The sequence below is a fragment of the Parambassis ranga genome, chromosome 17, assembly GCF_900634625.1.
Source record: "Parambassis ranga chromosome 17, fParRan2.1, whole genome shotgun sequence".
NCBI lineage: Eukaryota > Metazoa > Chordata > Actinopteri > Ambassidae > Parambassis > Parambassis ranga.
Window position 1 is genome coordinate 3909786 of NC_041037.1, and position 18857 is coordinate 3928642.

At 42.9% G+C, this 18857-nt stretch overlaps 3 protein-coding genes across 10 annotated transcripts; 2 read left to right on the forward strand and 1 right to left on the reverse strand.

Annotated features, from left to right (window-relative positions):
• Nucleotides 1-707: 707 nt before the first annotated feature.
• dnajb4 (DnaJ heat shock protein family (Hsp40) member B4) lies at nt 708-4825 on the reverse strand. Its single transcript, XM_028427252.1, has 3 exons — nt 4390-4825; nt 2616-3196; nt 708-1486 (listed from the first exon to the last, which is right to left on the reverse strand). Exons 1-3 carry the CDS (start codon nt 4598-4600, stop codon nt 1256-1258), a joined length of 1023 nt encoding a protein of 340 aa, XP_028283053.1. The 5' UTR covers nt 4601-4825; the 3' UTR covers nt 708-1255.
• Nucleotides 4826-5943: 1118 nt separating this feature from the next.
• Nucleotides 5944-8726, forward strand: slc25a24l (solute carrier family 25 member 24, like). The gene is made up of 10 exons (XM_028427250.1): nt 5944-6066; nt 6171-6297; nt 6537-6624; nt 6864-6975; nt 7052-7210; nt 7593-7730; nt 7814-7924; nt 8087-8254; nt 8326-8464; nt 8542-8726. The coding sequence occupies exons 1-10, from the start codon at nt 5944-5946 to the stop codon at nt 8724-8726; spliced, it is 1350 nt and encodes a 449-aa protein (XP_028283051.1).
• A 1778-nt stretch (nt 8727-10504) lies between these two features.
• On the forward strand, nt 10505-18173 carry fubp1 (far upstream element (FUSE) binding protein 1). Of its 8 annotated transcripts, none has more exons than XM_028427239.1 (20): nt 10505-10660; nt 11070-11193; nt 12145-12180; nt 12291-12327; nt 12417-12463; nt 12546-12617; nt 12703-12760; nt 12834-12996; nt 13076-13174; nt 13258-13356; nt 13449-13551; nt 13725-13964; nt 14078-14238; nt 14323-14474; nt 14560-14636; nt 14763-14909; nt 15188-15262; nt 15699-15761; nt 16742-16899; nt 16981-18173. In XM_028427239.1, exons 1-20 carry the CDS (start codon nt 10514-10516, stop codon nt 17011-17013), a joined length of 2091 nt encoding a protein of 696 aa, XP_028283040.1. In that variant the 5' UTR covers nt 10505-10513; the 3' UTR covers nt 17014-18173. The 8 variants fall into 8 exon arrangements, with proteins under 8 accessions (XP_028283040.1, XP_028283044.1, XP_028283041.1 ...); XM_028427243.1 differs by having other exon boundaries at nt 17137-18173; XM_028427240.1 differs by having other exon boundaries at nt 14784-14909.
• Nucleotides 18174-18857: the final 684 nt, after the last annotated feature.

The window sequence follows — 18857 nt, forward strand, 5'->3', positions numbered from 1 at the left end:
ACAAACCAACAAAAACACATAAATAAATTAATAATAATAATAATAATAATAAATTGTAATAATACCTGCTGTAAACCAGCTTTTTAATACAGTTTAAGTATTTAATGATGAGACTGTTACTAAAGGATCATCTCACATGTAAATTATGACCTTTACATATAAATAAGAGGTCAAATTTTGTCATTGTATGTTAACCAAAGCTCAGTTCTTCAGCCTGTAAACTCCCACACTGAGCAGGTGTGTTTACTCTGCGGCCTCCCTGGATGATAGTGAGTCATCATCATTTGCACAAATCTCTCTAACACATGCTGGTAAACACACAAGCACAATGCAGCAGACAGACAGGTGGGATCATGGGGGCCTGCCTGCTCTTATATGGACCCTCCCCTGTTGTGGGCCCCTGATGAGTCATGGTGAGTGATGTGGCGTCCCCTGGTGGGAGAATGTAAAGGCCTCTTCATCATGCAGCTGACACCATGCAGCTATATATACACATTCATAACTTTACCATTAAATTCACTCGAGATCATTTTAATTTGCACATCAGAAATGTAACTGTATACAACAACAAAATATTCACTTTTGACTATCAAAATATAGGATTATTTTTATACACCCCCCCCCCCCCCCCCATTCCAGAAAAGAGCCCACTTTGTGTGAAATTGCTACACAGACAATAAATATTTCTAAGCAGCATTTTAAAGCGCTTGTTTTTAAACACACTGTTTATTTCATGGAGTCTTTGAACGCCTCTCCATGACTTGAAACAGGCACCATCATTAATGTGGAAATATTTATTTGAAAATTCAAGTTCAGTATTTTTACATTTAAATTTCTAAAAATGCACACCAGTTCAGTGACAAAAATTAAACATGTAGTTATGAAGCTTAATGTTTGGCACTAAAACTCCCCCCCCCCCCCCCCATGTCGGATCCAAGGGATTTTTTTTTTGGCAACGGTAGACCATACACAGCCAAATATTTCCAACACACACAAAAAGATAAAATGATTGTGTCTCACATACATAAAAATGTGTACTTTCAGTTATCTGCAATTCAAACAGTCTGGTTTCAACTTGGCAGCATGCATGGCATTTATAAAAAAAACACCAAAGAGCTCAAAAAGAGAAATTGCACATTCATCGGTTGGGGGTCCATCAGATCTGTCCTTGTGTTTGTGTGTGTGAGTGTATAATCAAGGGTGAGAGCAGAGTCATGTGGTTCTCTCCTCTCAGTCACAGTCTGTGTCCTTCGTCCTAAGCAGGTAAGTGCCTTTTCAGGACGTCCCTGGCGTTGCCTGGCAACGAGTCAGGAAAGTTCACGTCAAACTCCACCACCAGATCTCCCCTCTGGTCAGGGTTTTTGGGGAAAGGGAGACCCTGTCCGGCTACAGTTTTTCTCAGGCCAGGCTTGATGACGTCCGTGATCTTCATGTTGCAAGTCTTCCCGTCTATCGTCGACACGGTAACCGAGCATCCGCACAGAGACTGCAAAGACAAGAAAGGTGGGTGAGTGTGAGGAGAACAGCAACCCACACATGATCCACAGCAGACAGAAATAACACAGGAGTCTGTTCACTGGCTGAGAACCGTGTATGAACTTATACAATACTATACTGATATATATGCACAGTACTGATAGTTTGTGTTGAAGCTGCTGTATCATCAAAGCTGCGATGGAAGAGCCTTCCACCTCCAGGGTGGAGGTCATCTTCCAGGCTCTCTGTGCCATGTTTGAATCTAGCAGCCGATTTCTTCCCCATGCTGGATGAGTGCTGCCACCTCACACTGAGCTCATGGATGACTGCTCAACATCCATTCATCTTCTGAACCAGCTTGTCCATTACAGGGTCAATGAGGGGCTGGAGCCTATCCCAGCTATCTATGGGTGAGAGGTAGGGTACACCCTGGACAGGTCACCAGCCCATCACAGGGTTCCTGGTCGTCTGCTTTAGGTATAAGAAAAGCATCAATCCCCTCTCACATCATTGTCAGTTCTCTCCGGTGGGGAGAACCTGTGTGTCATGGTAACACTGTCTGTAAATGACCTCAGAGCATCTCAGAGCAGCAGTTTCAACAGCTTATGCAACCCATCTGCTGTGAGCTGTCACTGTGTAATTACTAAATTGTAGGCAGGATACTTAGATAATGGTTCCTTCAGGTGATGCACCCAGATCAGCCTGCAACCAGTAGTCTTTATCAGTGGAGTTTGTTCGTTGTGTAATAACAGATCCTATTAATATCGCTGTTGTGATCATGTTGTTCCTGTCTTGTCATTTTCTTGATTGAATCACCTCACTTGGACGTGATCTGCTGTTGATTGTATGCAGTGTTTAGATATTCAGAGACGAAGCATTAAGATCAATCTCTGAGTGCTGAGGAGAGTAGGAGGATCCGTACAAGCACATCTTGCATCGTGTGCACGTGGGCAGCCGTCGCCGCTCTGCCCTCCCTGACATACAGCTCCTGTTTCTCAATGCTGAGCATCCAGATTATATAATTCCACAGCCGAAGAGTTTATGTGTGTTCATTCAGTGTGTGCCTTTGAGGTAGAGACTCTATCAGAGTCTTATTAATATGACAGTCATCAAGGTGCCAAAGAAAGTAAACCCCTCACCTGTCGTAAACTCACGCGAACTGGATACACAATGTTGGAGCCTTCCCGCCTAAAGTGAGGATGAGGTTTGTCCTTGATGACGAAAACAATGTCAGCAGGGATGGTGTTGAGTGACTCGTCTCCCTCCCGCGGGAACGTGATCTTGGTTCCTTCTTTCCAACCACGCTTGATCTCGATAGTGAGAATCTTGTCTTCGGTGCGCATGGTCCTGCCGTCTGGATTTAACCTTTTGCGGGAGATTTTCATCCTTTTAGTGCATCCATGAAAAACCTCCTCCAGGGTGACCCTCAGTTCGTGGATGATGGGCGGGTCCTGCTTCCGGCGCTGCGGCCCTCCGGGGCCGATGTGTCCGTCCCGAGGGAAGCCGTTCAGGTTGAAGCTGGGGAAGGAGCTGAAGGGGTCGTTTCCATCCACCTCCATGTCCTCGTCATCCCGCCCGTTGGCTTTACGCCCAAAGAACATCTCAAATGGGTTGGAGCCCCCAAAGAACGTGGCGAAGGTGGCGTGAGGATCTCCGTGGAAGGTGTAGGTGAAGGTGGTGCCTTGTCCATCACTAGTGGGGCCACTTCCTCCCTTGAGACCTGACGAGCGACAGAAATGATTCATTGATCATTGGAACACCCAGCAGAGAAAGTGAAGCCTCATAAATTCAGAGCAAACATAACAAATGTTCTATAGTTTCATCCTCTTTACATGTATAAAAGCTTTATCACTGTGGTGAACTGAACCAAGATGTTCATGTTACAGCCCATTTTATTACACAGAGCTGATTAAGCCAGATAAATCTGCTGTCTGTGGTGTCACATGGAGTGCTAGCAATGCATTTTATTCATAGCATGAAATAAGCAGCAACTACTGGCAACATCTCCGATGTTGGAATGAAGAAGGATGACAGCCTAAAAAAAAGATTGGTGTGACAAACACGGAGGTTGCGTATGTAGCTTTCACATCAGGCCTAAATAAGAGTTCTATCTTGAAATACTAAGCAGTAGAGTTACTAGTGTTAACAAGCAAGCTGGCATGAAGTAACAGTCCCGGTGTTCCACCATGCTTGTGAGCCATCGACACTCCCACTTCACCTGCATGCCTCAGCAGTGTTTGTGTAATTACTCTTACTGCCAGGAGGGGGAGACACAAGCTCCATGATGTACCTTTAATTCGCTCAGTCATGCTTTCTCACATTAATGAGCGCACCTTTGGATTAAGATCGCTGCATAAAATTTCATTTCCTCACTCAGATGTTAAAAATCCTGCATTTTATCACAAAAAAATGATGCACATTCTAGATTAAAAGACCCATATATGCATGTCCAGGCACTTCTGCTCATTGTAACTTCATCCTGCAGACATTAAAATGCACGTTTTTTCAATGCACACTAGCCCTTTCTGAAGAAGTTTCTTGCATAACCTTCCATAACAAGCATTTTTAGTTATTTTATTCAACTGTGGAGATGCTGGGTGGTCATTTTTTTCCTCTTTCTCACATTAAACATGGTTCCACCCAAAGCCATCTGGACATTTATGCAAACAAATATAGGCCTACATTTTTTCCCCACTATATCACCATGTTAATGCTGTAAAAATGAAGGCAGGCCTTCAAAGTGTTAAAACACAATGAGCTAATCCATAAAATGTACAGAACTGCAGGCCTATAATGTGCTGAACAGCTGTTTTCTGGGCACACTGTGTGACTTGAATTAAAGCCAGTTTTTATACAGCGCGTTTATAATGGAGAACCACGGGGGGGAAATAAGATTGAAATAAATATGAGTACCTTCTTCTCCGTATTGATCATATATTTCCCTTTTCTTCGGATCACTGAGGACTTCATATGCCTCCGCGATTTCCTTAAATTTCTCCTCGGCGGCTGGAGACTTGTTTTTGTCCGGGTGCCATTTCAGCGCTTGTTTTCTGTACGCTTTCTTTATATCCTCATCTGTGGCTCCTTTAGAGATGCCGAGTGTTTTATAGTAATCTTTACCCATTTTATACTGCTACAGTAAAAAAAATAAAATAAAAAAATATATAAGCAGAGAGCCCCCTGGAGAAGAGAGCTGCTGTTCTGGCCTGGGTTCTGGTTCGGCGGATGGTTGTCACAGCAGACAGATAAACAATAAGTATCCACAGACGGACACTCGGTGCAGGATGAAGACCATTTAGAGTCGGTTAGTCAACGCCGTGGAGCCTCTGTTATTTATCCGTGACTGGATGACCCTCTTTAAATAGCCGCACAGCTCCCTCCCCTGCATCCACAGCGCCAAAGTCAAGTCAGACCCGATCAATGATTCTGCTTCCGGTGAGGCTGAACGTGCAGCCTGATGCAGCAGAGTCAGAGGTGGATGAGCTTTGCAGCATGAATGTGGATGGATTTACCTAGCAGCAGCTGTGCTTACACTTAATTTTTTAAAATACATTTACAAATCTAGTGGTGTTTATTTTTTTTATATTTATATTTCAGTATGGAGACAGCAAAGTTTTTTTTAAGTGGTTTTATTTTGAAAGGCAGTTTCCGGTGCGGCTCTCTGACTCCACGCTGTGAACTGGAATCACGAGGCTCTTTCTAGAAAACAAATGTTGACGCTCGTCATTCACTAAATGGAGGTCCCTTACACATCACCCAGGTGACAGGTGACGGAAAACAAAAAGAGCTGAGCCTGACGTCATCACCCACCCCCAATATACTCAATAAGTATTAAAAAAATAGCTTCTATAAGTGGTGTTACTTCATTTTAAAGCACTTAAAAAAACGTAATCTTTTAATTTCACTGTCTGTATATTATATATTAAGCATTTTGTTAATCTTGTTTTTATAAATGATTGCTGTGGTGATATACTTTTTATGTGTTTTAGATTAAAACTGGATAAAATCCACTTCAAACATTATAAAAGGAAGAATATAGGAATAAAAAAAAACATGTATGCCTTAATATTGCTCAGCAATCATTGATCAATAAAGAAGTTACAGAAAGTTTCGGTGTGATTGGTCACATGTCCCCTGACGTCAGCCTAGCGAGACACTTATTTAATGTTAATGTATTACGTGTTAATTAATTCTCTCATTATAACCCACAGTGTCTCTAAGGATGCCACAATTTAGGATGATAATATAACGATGGTGTTGGCCTCTCCTGCAGCCTCAGCGCCACCTGCTGGACCCCACAGGAAGTGCGCTCTGCTTTAAACTGATGATAAGAGCTGCTCCCCCTCTGCACTGCCTCATGAGTCAGCGTCTGTACAGGGCTGCAGGTCAATCATCTCTGATGTTATTCAGTGCATTAATGCTGTCTTTGAGTCGAGCTGTGTTTTAGATGTTATGATTTAAACTAAAATGGATCAGTTTAAAGGTCTATTTGTGAAATTGGACCAGAACAAGGATGGGTTCATATCAGTGGCAGAGCTGCACCATGAGATGAGGAAGCACGGGATTCTATCAGCAGATGGCAAAGTCCAGGTAATTCAATTATATTTAAAATATTTGTGTTTTTAACATGCAAAGGTCAAAACTGAATCCACCCCAAACCCATGAAATATAAAGCTTTATGTTGTTTCTTGTAGAACATTGTTGATTCTTATGACAAAAACAAAGACGGGCAGCTGGATTACAAAGAGTTCCTGAGCTACATGATGGACAGAGAGAAGAACTGGAAAATCTATTTCCATGACCTTGATAAGGACAAGTGTGGTGAGTGAGAGTCTTACCTCAAAAGGACATGCTACTGAACACATTGAATAGAATGAATGTGCATTATAATACCCCTGCAATGAACATAACTACTGCTTCTCTGCACACAGTGCTGTCCTACATGTATATGGTCTGTTTATGGGACACAGCACTGCAGTATTTCAGTGACCTTTGCAATCATGAGCTCCCAGCAGGCCCAGGATATGTTTGTAATTGTGTGCATTTCTTCTTCTGATCAGGGGAGATTGACCAGGACGACATCATAAGTTTGTTTAAGGAGTTAGGAGTGGTCATTTCAAAGCCGAATGCAAAAAAAATAATACAAATGTAAGATTTTTTTTTTTTTGCCCACTATCTCATAGTTTTGTTTGAATAACTAGTATTTGTCTGGACATCTATAAGCCATCATTAATGAATAATGAATGACCCCATTGCTCTGCAGCTAACATGATCCTTGAGTTTAGACTCATTGCCTCCCTTTTTTAATCACCATGACGATGATGTTTACATCAAATTACAACAAACAACTCATCCAGAGTCCTTTCTGTTGTGTTTGCTACCACCAGGATGGATGAGGACAGTTCCATGACAGTGGACTGGGGTGAATTTCTGCACCACATCATCCTCAACCCTGTGGACAACATTGGGGAGCTTGTGTCGTCATGGAAACACAGTCTGGTAAGTTTGTCAATATAAAAAAAAAATGATACTTTAGAGGAAGATCAACTGAATCTATTTCATTGTCCTCCTGCAGGTTTTTGATGTGGGGGAGAGCCGAGCGATGCCCATCGAGTTCCCTGAAGAGGCATCAGGATTTAGGGCCTGGAGGACGTTTGCGCTGGCAGCGGGACTAGCAGATGCTGTCTCACGGACGGTCACGGCACCAATAGACCGGCTCAAAACCCAGCTGCAGGTCAGCTCCACTGCCAGATGTTAGTTGTCACAGGACTGCCATGTATGTTTTGTTTATCAGTTATCGTTATTCAAAGTGCCATAAGACAGAACACAGCACAAGATATACACTTTTCCTCGTAGTTGATGGATCCGGTGTCTTGAGGAACATGGCGATGTTCTCCTATCTGTCTGCATAATGTCAGAATGACTCCACATGTTGAGACCAGGTCTCACTGAGTGAGGACCATGTCCTTCCTTTGCTCTTATTCTCTGTCCTCCAGAGGGAGGAATTTTACCTCCTCGGGTGTCTTGAATGATGGAAAAGAAACTTTTGCACTGCATATGTGTCTGTATTTATCCTAACGTTCCTAACAATCCTAACTTTCCTGTCTGCGCCACAGGTTCATGGATCGAAGGCCTTCTCCCAGGGCTTCCAGGAGACGAGGACAGGTGGTCTGCGCTCGATGTGGCAAGGCAACGCTGTTAATGTGCTGAAAGGAACGCCACAGTCAACACTACAGTGTCTCATCTATGCTCAGGTGAGCCTAGGTTCAGCCCAGGCTTTCCACTTTGAATTATTTATGATCAGTTTCTTGCCTCAGAGTTGCTTTGCTCTGTCCAGATGAAATCGTACACCCAATGCAGAACCCAGGAGACTCTGACGGTGCAGCAGCGTTTCGGATTGGGTTGTGTGTCTGGAGCTGTCGCTCATGCAGCCTTCTACCCCTTAGAGGTATCAGAGATCAGTGGCAGGTCTGAGTGCTTCATCATTTCTGTCCTGTGTTAAACTGTTTTAAAGATTGAATAAAACCCTTTAGTTGAGTATGCTCAATAACTGTCTATTGTACAAGTGGAGGATTTCTCAGTAACATTTCACCTCTTCTCTGCCTCACAGGTTTTGAAAGTGAGACTGAACCTGCAGCAGGCCGGCACCTACGATGGCGTCATTGCCTGTGCCCGATCTATTTACAGACAGGAGTCTTTGTCCTCCTTTTACAGAGGATTCAAGCCGAGCATCTTCTGCATGATCCCCTATGCCGGCGTGGAGTGTGCAGTTCACCAGGTGAGGCATAAAACTAGAAAGATGGAAGCAGACTTTTATTTTGAAAGATACTCATTCGCCTCTTGTTGCAGTCGATCATGTCCTGGGCAAAGAGTGATCCGGCCTACAACAGTGACTCCAGGCTGTTCCTCTTCAGTTTTGTGGCCTTTGCCTCTGGACAGATGACCAGCTACCCTCTGGCAGTAATCCGAACTCAGCAGCAAGCTCAGGGTAACATTTGTCATTTCTCTTTCGAATGATTTGAAGCAGTTTCTGATTTTGGACTCATGTTTTTTCTTGTTTCCCAGCTTTCAGCTCTTCCCATCCAGCCTCTGGTCTACTACCGGCATTTGTTACAATATATGAAAGACGTGGACTTAGAGGATATTATAACGGCATGGGAGCTAGCTTTGTCAGGGCTATTCCATGTGCTTTAATAAACTACACTCTCACTAGAAAATTTGAAAACCTGTTTTCTTCCATTGAGTCTTGAAGATCAGAAAATAATATCTAGAATCTAATTCAGGTTAACTGGGCGTCAAATCTCACTACAAAAGGCCCAGATTCAAGAAGAGCATGAAACCAACCAGGTGATGTTTCTGAAAACCTGACTGACGCATGATTTGTTTGAATATGAACTGAACAGATGCTGAAGATGAACTGTGTAAATAAAGATATGTGCTGGAATGTGGGCTGTATAATAAAACACTATTTCTTACAGAGATCAGGGAGTTTTAATTTGAGGTGTTTTTTATAATGTAATAAGTGTTTGTTAAAGGTAGGGTAGGAGATTTCATTCTGATGCACTTTTTGTGAAATTAGTGTAACTTCTCTTTACAATCTGATAGCAACCGATTAGTTCGGCAGTTTCGCATTAAAGCGAAGAATATGAATCATCTGTGGAAGCTATAAAACGCTAAAAACATCAGCCAATCCTCCGGGTGGACCCTGCGTGGAGTATTGGCTGGTTGTCACTCTCTTCCTGCTCTGCGCGCACCAGAGAGGTACGTGCATGATGGCCGAAGTCACAGACCGCAGCTCGTCTTCAGGTAATGCGCGTCCATGTGATTGGGAGGCGTGGCTTCGGGGTGAGCTCCAAGAGAAAGGGGCGTGTGTTTACTTTGGAAATCTGGCTGACTCTCACTGAGTTTTCAGAATCTCCTACCCTACCTTTAAGACTAAAACAGCTTCACTTTGCAGGTCTAAAGTGGACTATGAATGTATGAATGCCTGTATGTTGCGGCAGCCTCCAGGGCAGGAAAACCAAACCAATGTGGAAGTATTAAAAATTGCAGTTCACGCTGCAGCTGCTAGGGGCTTCCTTCAAAGTTCCCTTCTAGCATCTACTGTAGGGGTGAATTTTAAAATTATGCATAATTACAGATGTGTTTGAGTGACAGCTGTGTGCCCTATCACAATGTGAACTTTTCTCCAGAGCATCCTGGAGCAGATGGAGTGATGTCACAGAAGCTTGCTGGATAGTTTGTTTTACTGTCTACTGAAGAAAAAGGTCTGGCTTCAGCCTTACACAGTGCAAACCACGCCCCTGCAAGACACACCCACTGACCCTCCCCAAACCATAATGACCAGAGCTGAGAATCTATGGAGAGCTCTTTCAGTCAAAATGAAACAAACACATAAATTCAATTTGTCTTTTAACTGGCGAGTGGTTTGTTTTCCAGCATGGCTGAAATGGACAATGGACAAAATCTCTAAATATATATATCTATATTTGTTTAAGGTGGACAAGATAATTTGGTCTAAATTAACTTATTATTCAAGTTTCACGAAAGTAAATAAATATTTGACTTGCAATTTATATAATTTTTAAATATCCTAATATTTTTTGGTAAATGCCATAAAACTTCAAATAATAGTGACACAGGTCCCGTTTACAGGTCCGGTCCGATTATTGATTTGGACATATATAAAGGCCGGCCTCAATTATAAGCCGGGTCTGATTTTCTCATAAGGTAAGAAGCAAATATATAACTATAAATATATAACATAAAAAAACAACAATTTATGCCCACGTGTGACGTTGTCATGGAGACATATAAACAAGGCTGTACGATGACGTGAATGATGAAAGGAATATGGACAATTTTTCAGCTAGTTCAGAATAATTAAAGGCCTGTCCCAAATATAAGCAGGGACAATTTAGCGATTTGTAATTGAGCTGCTTTTTGAACATATTTGTCGCCAACGCGGTTTGGATCGTGCGGGTGCTATCGCGAGATTGATCCACAAACCGCGGGGTTTCCCGTCCACCTCTCGTGAATGAAACCCGCCATCTTGTCGCGCCGAGGAGGAGATTGGAGAAGAGCAGCAGATATGGCAGACTACAGCAGCGTGGCCCCTCCGTCCTCTAATGCCGGTGGCGGTATGAACGATGCTTTTAAAGACGCTCTACAACGAGCACGACAGGTAAGAAAAAATCTAAATAATTTCTTCAAACGTTCTGTGCCGTAAAAAAATGACATTTTCGCTGCTTTGTGTCGTTATGGACTACACCACGACAGGCTAGGCTAAGCTAGCGAACGATGACTAATGTTACGCGACACTTCGAAAACGAAAACAGATGTGGAAAAACATCACTGCTTCTTTAGACATATATGGACACATTCATTGCGCTTACCTGGTGCAATAAACTACACAAAATTATAACACTAACAAATTCTCTGAGGGGAAAGTGAAGCTTTCCTTTGTTGGTCCAGACTTCCGGACAGGAGGGTAGGCCGCAGACAGCGTGGCTCTCTTCTCTCCAAGCGCATAAAAACCTGCTCAGCGATTATATCGCCTCACCAACATTTTTTGTTCCTGTCTTCTGTTTCAGATCGCAGCGAAAATTGGCGGCGATGGCGTAGCGGCACCACCATCAAACGAGTTTGGTTATGGAGGCCAGAAAAGGCCCCTGGAGGACGCTGGTGGGTATTTTCCCATGCCTAACCTGAATATCGGTCAGTGGCTCAAATCGATTTTAATGCAAGTCTAGATAGTTATTGTTTGCCTGCGTATTTTAGCAGCTACTAAAAATGTATTTGCATCTGTAGAAATGTTCCTAATCAGTCTTTTATATGAGTAAGCATTTTGCATTATAAGTTTTAACACAATAAGGTACTACTAACAAATATTATCAGTGCATTTTTAGTAATGTTTAATGCAGTAGTTTTTGCAGAGTGTTGGTTTATGGCATGTTATTTAGCATCTGATCTTGTTAATTTTTTTCACAGCTATTAGAAATATTTGCCCATCTGTGCTTATAAATGTGTCAATTTTTTGGGTGGTGGACAAGAATTAAATGCATTGTTCCTGCAAGGGAAATTGTTAAATGGGTGAAGGAGGCAGTTTCTTTCTGATAGTGTGGTAAATTGCAGGGACTAGGTGTACACATGGGGGATAATTCAAACCTCAACCAATATTTTGTACCTTGACCAGGAGATGTGTTTTTATGGTTATTAAGAAGTTGCAGTTTGTGTTATACCAGAGCTGTATTTGACAAAGCAGAGGGTTTGGATCCAAAGCCGAATCTATACTGCTTTAAAGGGGACAATTCGATTTAAGCCCACTGCCTGGTGAACTAGCAGCTCCAGTTTTTTTTTTAAACCAAAGTCTCGTGGCAGAGCTCAGCACAGGTGTTCCCACTGTGTGGGAACAAAGTTAGAATATTATTATATTCTGGCTGTACTCTTTGTCTGCATCTCCAAATTGGGTGCATGCCAACCACCATCTACTTTAGGTAATACCACAGCTATCAGTGAAGACACAAAACATGACCTTCTGTGAGGATGGTCAAGCTAAGCCTTGTGTATATTGACCTCTCAGATTCAGTTAAATAAAATTGTATAATTTCAATGATCAACACAGATGTTATGGTCAGTGGGCTTACAGTGTTTTGTATCATGTCACAGACCAACCAGAGACAAAGAAAGTGGCTACAAATGATGGTAAGTGACCTGATGGCATAGAAATAATTACATTTAGCAACTGTAATTTTTAAATGTCTCTTTAGTACTTTGTATGAATCCGCCAATAACCTTTATGTTGTGTTTTACAGCCTTTTCAGCAATGGGAGGAATGGGTGGACCTCCGAGGTAGGTGGACACGTCACATTTGAGTATGCTTGCTTACTGCCAGTATCTATATGATGAGGGTCTTAAGCATGAATCTTTTATGTTTTTAGGTCGTCATCGGAAGAATTTAAGGTTCCAGATGGGATGGTTGGATTCAGTAGGTTTTTATTCAGATATCGTATAATGAAATTAGGGAAGGTTTTTTTTTTACGTCTGAACCTATCCCCCTTTTCTCCTAGTTATTGGAAGAGGAGGCGAACAGATATCACGTCTGCAGCAAGAGTCTGGCTGTAAAATACAGATTGCCCCTGGTAGGTCTGAGTTTGTACTTTCTACAACTCATGGTGGATGTTTTTTGTTGCAGTTTGTATTTACTTGTCATTTTCTGTGTTGTAGACAGTGGAGGCATGCCAGATAGGTCAGTGACATTAACAGGAGGCCCAGAATCAATTCAGTAAGTGCTGATCCTCTTCTGGTTTAGGACTTCACAGGATGTCAGATGAATAATGGTGAATTCCTTTCATTAGGACTGCAAAACGGTTACTAACAGAAATAGTTGAGAAGGGACGTCCAGCTCCAGCTTTTCATCACAACGATGGTCCAGGAATGACGGTTCAGGAGATCATGGTGCCTGCATCCAAAGCAGGCCTCGTCATAGGAAAAGGAGGAGAAACCATCAAAAGCCTTCAGGTAAGTGACAAAAAAACAGAATCTTGTCTTGCATGCACAGGGCTTTTAGGATTGACTAACTCATTCTGTGGATGTGCAGGAACGAGCTGGGGTGAAGATGGTCATGATCCAAGATGGACCCCAAAACACAGGTGCAGACAAGCCACTCCGTATTTCAGGAGAACCGTTTAAAGTTCAGGTGAGTTAAAATTTAGTCGGATGTAAGGAGGTTATGTTACATGCTGAATAGTCTTTTCTAATGAGATGTACTTTGTTCTTTAGCAAGCCAAAGAGATGGTGATGGAGCTGATCAGAGACCAGGGCTTCAGGGAGCAACGGGGCGAGTATGGTTCCAGGATCGGAGGAGGAGACGCCTTAGATGTGAGGATTTGGCACATGGTTAATAGCTCCTTTTGGAAATCAATGTTTTACTTTAAAATGTTTTAAATTTGCTCTTTTGTTTCTTTGTTTAGGTTCCTGTCCCACGATTTGCTGTAGGAATTGTTATTGGTAGGAACGGAGAAATGATCAAGAAAATACAGAATGACACAGGCGTTAGGATTCAATTCAAACCAGGTGAGATTCACGATAACGCCTATAAAGCATTAGAGAAAAGCTGATGTATAACCCTAACCCTAACTAATCTGAGACCCAAGCACTTAAATATAGCAAAGAAATACATGCACATAGTCCAGTATATGCTTTGTTTGTAAAGCTTTGTGTTTCTAATTGCTTTTTGTTGTCTCTAGATGATGGCAGCACACCAGACAGGATAGCACAGATCATGGGTCCCCCTGACCAGGCGCAACATGCGGCAGAAATCATTTCCGACTTGCTGAGGAGCGTCCAGGCTGGAGGACCCCCGGGGCATGGAGGTGGAAGAGGACGTGGGCGTGGGCAGGGCAACTGGAACATGGGCCCTCCTGGTGGCCTGCAGGAGTTTACCTTCACAGTCCCAACCATGAAGACTGGCCTCATCATTGGAAAAGGCAAGTAGATATGCACCACTATAGATTTGTATGGCAAACAGAAAGTCTAGTAACAACCAGACTCCTCCTGGTTTGACGTTCAAGTTGTAATTTTGTTTTTATATCGTTTGCAGGCGGTGAGACAATCAAGGGCATCAGCCAGCAGTCTGGAGCCAGAATCGAACTACAACGGAATCCCCCACCCAATGCTGATCCCAACATCAAGATGTTTACTGTCAGAGGCTCCCCCCAACAGATCGACTACGCCAGGCAGCTGGTGGAGGAGAAAATTGGGGTGAGTCTCTTAAAGTTCCGAGCAAATTCAGACCATGTTTGTTTAAAGCTTGTTTACTCACTGTGAGGTACTTGCTATGTTCAGGGACCAGTTACTCCGATGGGTGGCCCACATGGCCCTCCTGGTCCACACGGAGGACCAGGCCCTCATGGTCCTCCAGGACCACCTGGACCCCCTGGAGCTCCCATGGGTCCATACAACCCAGGACCATACAACCAGGGGCCTCCAGGACCTCAGTAAGTATACTCCTTTTGATTCAAAAACACTCCAGGCACAAGTGAAGAGCGTGAGAGTTGATAGGTGTTTTTTTTCTTTCATCAGTGGTCCTCCTGCTCCTTATCAGCCCCAAGGATGGGGCAACGGCTACCCACACTGGCAGCAGGGCCAGCCTGATCCAAGTAAGTACCTGCTAATAGTGTCATTTTCAATGACACTATCAATGAATTTATGTTTTGTGGTTCTTCATGTCAGGCAGAAATAACGGCTCTAACTGTTTCTTAAACTGTCTTGGCCTGTTTTTAAAGCCAAAACTGATTTTTCTCCAGATAAAGCGGCAGCCGATGCCAACGCAGCTGCATGGGCAGCATACTACGCTCAGTACAGTCAACAGCCGCAGGCTCCCATGACCCCGACCAGCGGCGCTCCTGGAACGAGTCAAACCAACGGCCAAGGTAACTGACGTGTTCTTCACTTGGGAGGAAGTAGTGCGTAGGTGTTTAGATTTAGGTTTAGAGCAGAGTAGGTTTACTGCAGTAGTGTTCTGTGCTCGTCTTGCTGGTGTTGCTAACTGAAGACAGGTTGGCTTGGTTTCACCTTTTTTTTTTTTAACTTTTTGTTATTACCCAGGGTCAGGATAGTTTTCCTCCGCCATCCTTTGGCTGACCCAGGCAGGTGGAGGACAAACTGCTGAGAATGATTCACTAATTACAAGTGCCATTCTTTTTAACAGGTGACCCACAGGCTGCAGGTCAGAGTGGACAGGCAGATTACACCAAGGCGTGGGAGGAATATTACAAGAAAATGGGTATATGATTGTAGTTTCAGTGTACACCTACTGACACAAGACAGTCTAAACAGTCACTGGGCTTCTTAGAATCAGCTTCTTTTTCAGGTCTGGGTATGTGTCAGCATTGCTGGCCTGCAGTGGAGGGTTTTCAGTGAGCCTCCACTTGGTTTATAATTGACGCCTGTGCTGTTTAGACTGCAACACTTTCACCTTACAGGACTGAGCTGTCGACACAGAACCACCTTTTATTAGAGTAGCTTATTTACTAGTCTATCATAGGGTTTCATTCACACTGATGTTTTGCCATGAATGTTTTACTGTTACTGCGTTTAGAGTTAAATGATGTTTGCATTTTGTGGCTTATGGATATAAGCAATGTAGGGTGTATGATTTGTTTGTGATTTTTATTTCAGACGTGGATGCTTTGAAACATTTATTTCTGTTTTCATTGCAGGTCAACAGAGTCAACAACCTCAGGACTACACGAAAGCCTGGGAGGAGTATTATAAGAAACAAGGTGGGTACAGCTGGATTTAAGTGAACATTTTGCCCCCATTAGGTCTTTATTTTAATGTGTAGATAGAAACAGTATTTTGAAGCTTTCTGTCAGTAGTCCTCATGAAAGACAGAGCTTCTGAAGTTGAGAAGCCTGAATGATGCTGATGTTGAAGGGTGGTTGGCTCTGTGAGCGGCCTCTCTGTAGTAGAGGTGCTGCTGTTGCAGCCGCCCGAGATAAAAGCAGAAGGTTTCTGACGTGCCACCTAGAGACCGTGGTGGTGGGTTCGTTCCCCTTCTTATAAATATGATAAGTCTCAAATGTCAAAGGTTTAAACTCCTGTCAGTTGATGTTTTATGTACTTATTGGTAGGTGTGTTATCACCAAGCGGCAACCTTCGGGGCTCAAAGTTGAAGCCCATCCAGAAGTGTCAAAACTTGTAATTCGCGCCGCAACAGCTGGGGGCTGGCTCCAAAAGCGAGTAATTTCCCATAGACTCCTGTGTTAAAATGTCCGAATTCACAGCAGAAAAAAACATGTTTACAGCCTGGTACAAAAAACCACTCTGGTCTCAGATGATAGGTTCTCTTCTAGTGTCAATTGTAGGGGGGGTGAATTTTTTTACAACTCACTCGTTTCAATGGTATTCTGACTTAAAAGTACGCATAATTATGGGCGTTGCCGCTTGAGTGACAGACAGTTGACGTATCACAGTGTGAGTTTCCTGCTTCCACGATCGCCCGTCCCACTAAACCCCACTCGTGCTCCCCCTCTTTGTCCATATTCGGAGTTTTAGTTGACGTGACGCTGCCAACATGGCGGCGGTCATCACGTCCCGGAACCTCCCACCGAGCCTCAAAACGGCTCTTCAGAAACAAACGGGTGACGTCACGGAAGCTCTGTCCATAGTTTTTACTGTCAATGGTTATTACACTATCACAACAGGGTGGTCTCACCTGTTTACTGTGTGCTGATGGATTCCATCCTCTGTTACCCTCCAGGTCAAGCAGCCCCTCAGGCCGCAGCAGCACCAGCAGCCTCTCAGCCTGGAGGCCAACCAGACTACAGCGCTGCCTGGGCGGAGTATTACAGACAGCAGGCCGCTTACTACGGTACCGCTAACCCACAGACGATGGGCGCCGCACCACAAGCCCCTCAGGTACGCCCCCGATAGTCATCTGCCGTCCACATTCTCGTACGCTGTGATGTTTTGTACTATAACACCGCCTTCCTTTCACAGGGTTTACAGGGTTCCAGTGACGGCAGCGATTAATAAACTCTTAACCAAAACTTCCTCCCTGTACAGGCTTTATTTTAGCTTTTTATTTTGGGAAGCTGAGTCAACTGTTTCCGCTGTTAACATGCAATGTATCTTCTATGTATTTCTTCTGCACAGGGCCAGTAATGTGAAGTGGACATAAAGTAAATGCTACATTGTCGAAAACAAAATCCTTTGTTAAATGTTTGGATGCAGACGCCTTGATGAAGATCTTAAATTTCCTTGGTTTGAAAGTGTTTCACATAGATGGCAGATTACCCGGCGAACACATCCTCTGATTTCTCTACTTTATTTTTTGTTTTTGTTTCTCTTTTTCTTGTAAATGCTTTGTTTTTAGTGAGGTAGTAATGCATATATGGTCATTCCAGCCCTGTATCTACATTAAATGTGGTTAGAACTCATGTTTATTAAACTGTAGACATTACCATGTAAATCATCTCAGTTTTAAAAAAATGCTATTGCCTGTTGTGTTTTTCCAATAAAACAAACTGAAACCTCCTGTGTTGGTAAGTTGGGGTGGTTCGAACGCCTAAGAGGGGTGGAGATAAGACTTCTGTACGTTGTTGTTTTTTTTTTTTTACCGGTGGGTGGGAAGAAAGTTAAACACAGGCCATGTGTGGGGTTGAACTGTCCAAATAGGTTGACTCAAAAAGTTGTACTGTCCTGTCTCTCTCCAACTGTCTATAAGGCTCTTAGATACGTTATGCGCGTGCAGTCATCCCGAGTGGTTCAGACCAACAAACGTCCTTGTTGATACTTAATTTTTACACTTCCTGTTTCCTTGACTTTAGCCATAGTTGAATGTTTTGTCATGAGAAGGTTGACAGGTATCTATGTATGCATTAACTGCGTTGCTGTGGCTGTTTTTTTTGATACCTTTGCCTGATTTTTGCTGACATTGTTGAGGTAGTATGCACTGTATTTTGCCTTGATAGTCACTTCCTCCTCCACAGGCAAGTTTAGAAAAAAGCGGTAAGCAAGTGTTCTTCTCAACATGGCTCCAAAAACACAATGTTGCATAAGTTTTAGTGTGATTATATATATATATATATTTTTTTATGCTGTTCTTTTTCCAGGACAGTCAGGTAAATTGTATCGAAAAATGCATTTTGTGTTGCCCAAATGTGAACTAACTCACATGTGTAAATCTGTTTTTTTTTAAACGAATGTTTTTTTAATATAAAAACATTGCACAAAGAAGTCGTTTTTTTGTTGCTGTGCCCATTCTGTTAGTGTTGATCCAGTTATGAGAAGGTAGAGGTTGTAGGGTCGGTGGTGGCTAAGCAGTCTCCATCCATCAGTTGAGCCCTCCTAATGATGTAAGTACAAAATTTGAGATGACACGCCTATTTTTTGATGCTTTTAAATTGCAAAAAGTTGTAGTATTTTTGTCAAATATTGCTATTTCCCCCTTTTGTCTTGGGTAAGTATGAAATGTTCTGAGGAGAGAGGCATAGTGTTGTAGATAATTCTTGTTACCACATGTTTTCTGAGACTTGTGACTGCACAATATTCAGTCTTTTGAGATTTCACAGTATGTTGTAGATTGATTGTTTGTGTAGGTAGCATTTCAGTTGGAACTGAGGGTTTTGTTAACACTGCTGGTAGGAACTGTTCCAGGATGTCTTATCACTTTGCGTTCTGATGATGATCTGACCTGCCAAAGTGCCATTGTGTAGTTGTGTTTTTTAAAAAATGCCATTCACTGCAACATGTTGCTTAGTATAAAACTGCATTTTCTCCAGCGTAGCATGCATAGGTTTACTGCTGATAATGTCTTTAATGTCCAATAGGAGCATGTGGAATGCTAGTAGTGGAAGTGCTTCTGACTAGCTCAG

Excerpts from the sequence above, each read along its gene's own strand:
- dnajb4 (XM_028427252.1), bottom strand. The coding sequence starts at position 4,600 with ATGGGTAAAGATTACTATAAAACACTCGGCATCTCTAAAGGAGCCACA. Across the intron at positions 3,197-4,389 it reads TGATCAATACGGAGAAGAAG|GTCTCAAGGGAGGAAGTGGC; the intron begins GTACTCATATTT and ends GTCGCTCGTCAG. Across the intron at positions 1,487-2,615 it reads TTCGCGTGAGTTTACGACAG|TCTCTGTGCGGATGCTCGGT; the intron begins GTGAGGGGTTTA and ends TTGTCTTTGCAG.
- fubp1 (XM_028427239.1), top strand. The coding sequence starts at position 10,514 with ATGAAACCCGCCATCTTGTCGCGCCGAGGAGGAGATTGGAGAAGAGCA. Across the intron at positions 13,552-13,724 it reads TAGGATTCAATTCAAACCAG|ATGATGGCAGCACACCAGAC; the intron begins GTGAGATTCACG and ends TGTTGTCTCTAG. Across the intron at positions 14,910-15,187 it reads GAGTCAAACCAACGGCCAAG|GTGACCCACAGGCTGCAGGT; the intron begins GTAACTGACGTG and ends TCTTTTTAACAG.
- slc25a24l (XM_028427250.1), top strand. The coding sequence starts at position 5,944 with ATGGATCAGTTTAAAGGTCTATTTGTGAAATTGGACCAGAACAAGGAT. Across the intron at positions 6,067-6,170 it reads CAGCAGATGGCAAAGTCCAG|AACATTGTTGATTCTTATGA; the intron begins GTAATTCAATTA and ends TGTTTCTTGTAG. Across the intron at positions 8,255-8,325 it reads TGGAGTGTGCAGTTCACCAG|TCGATCATGTCCTGGGCAAA; the intron begins GTGAGGCATAAA and ends CTCTTGTTGCAG.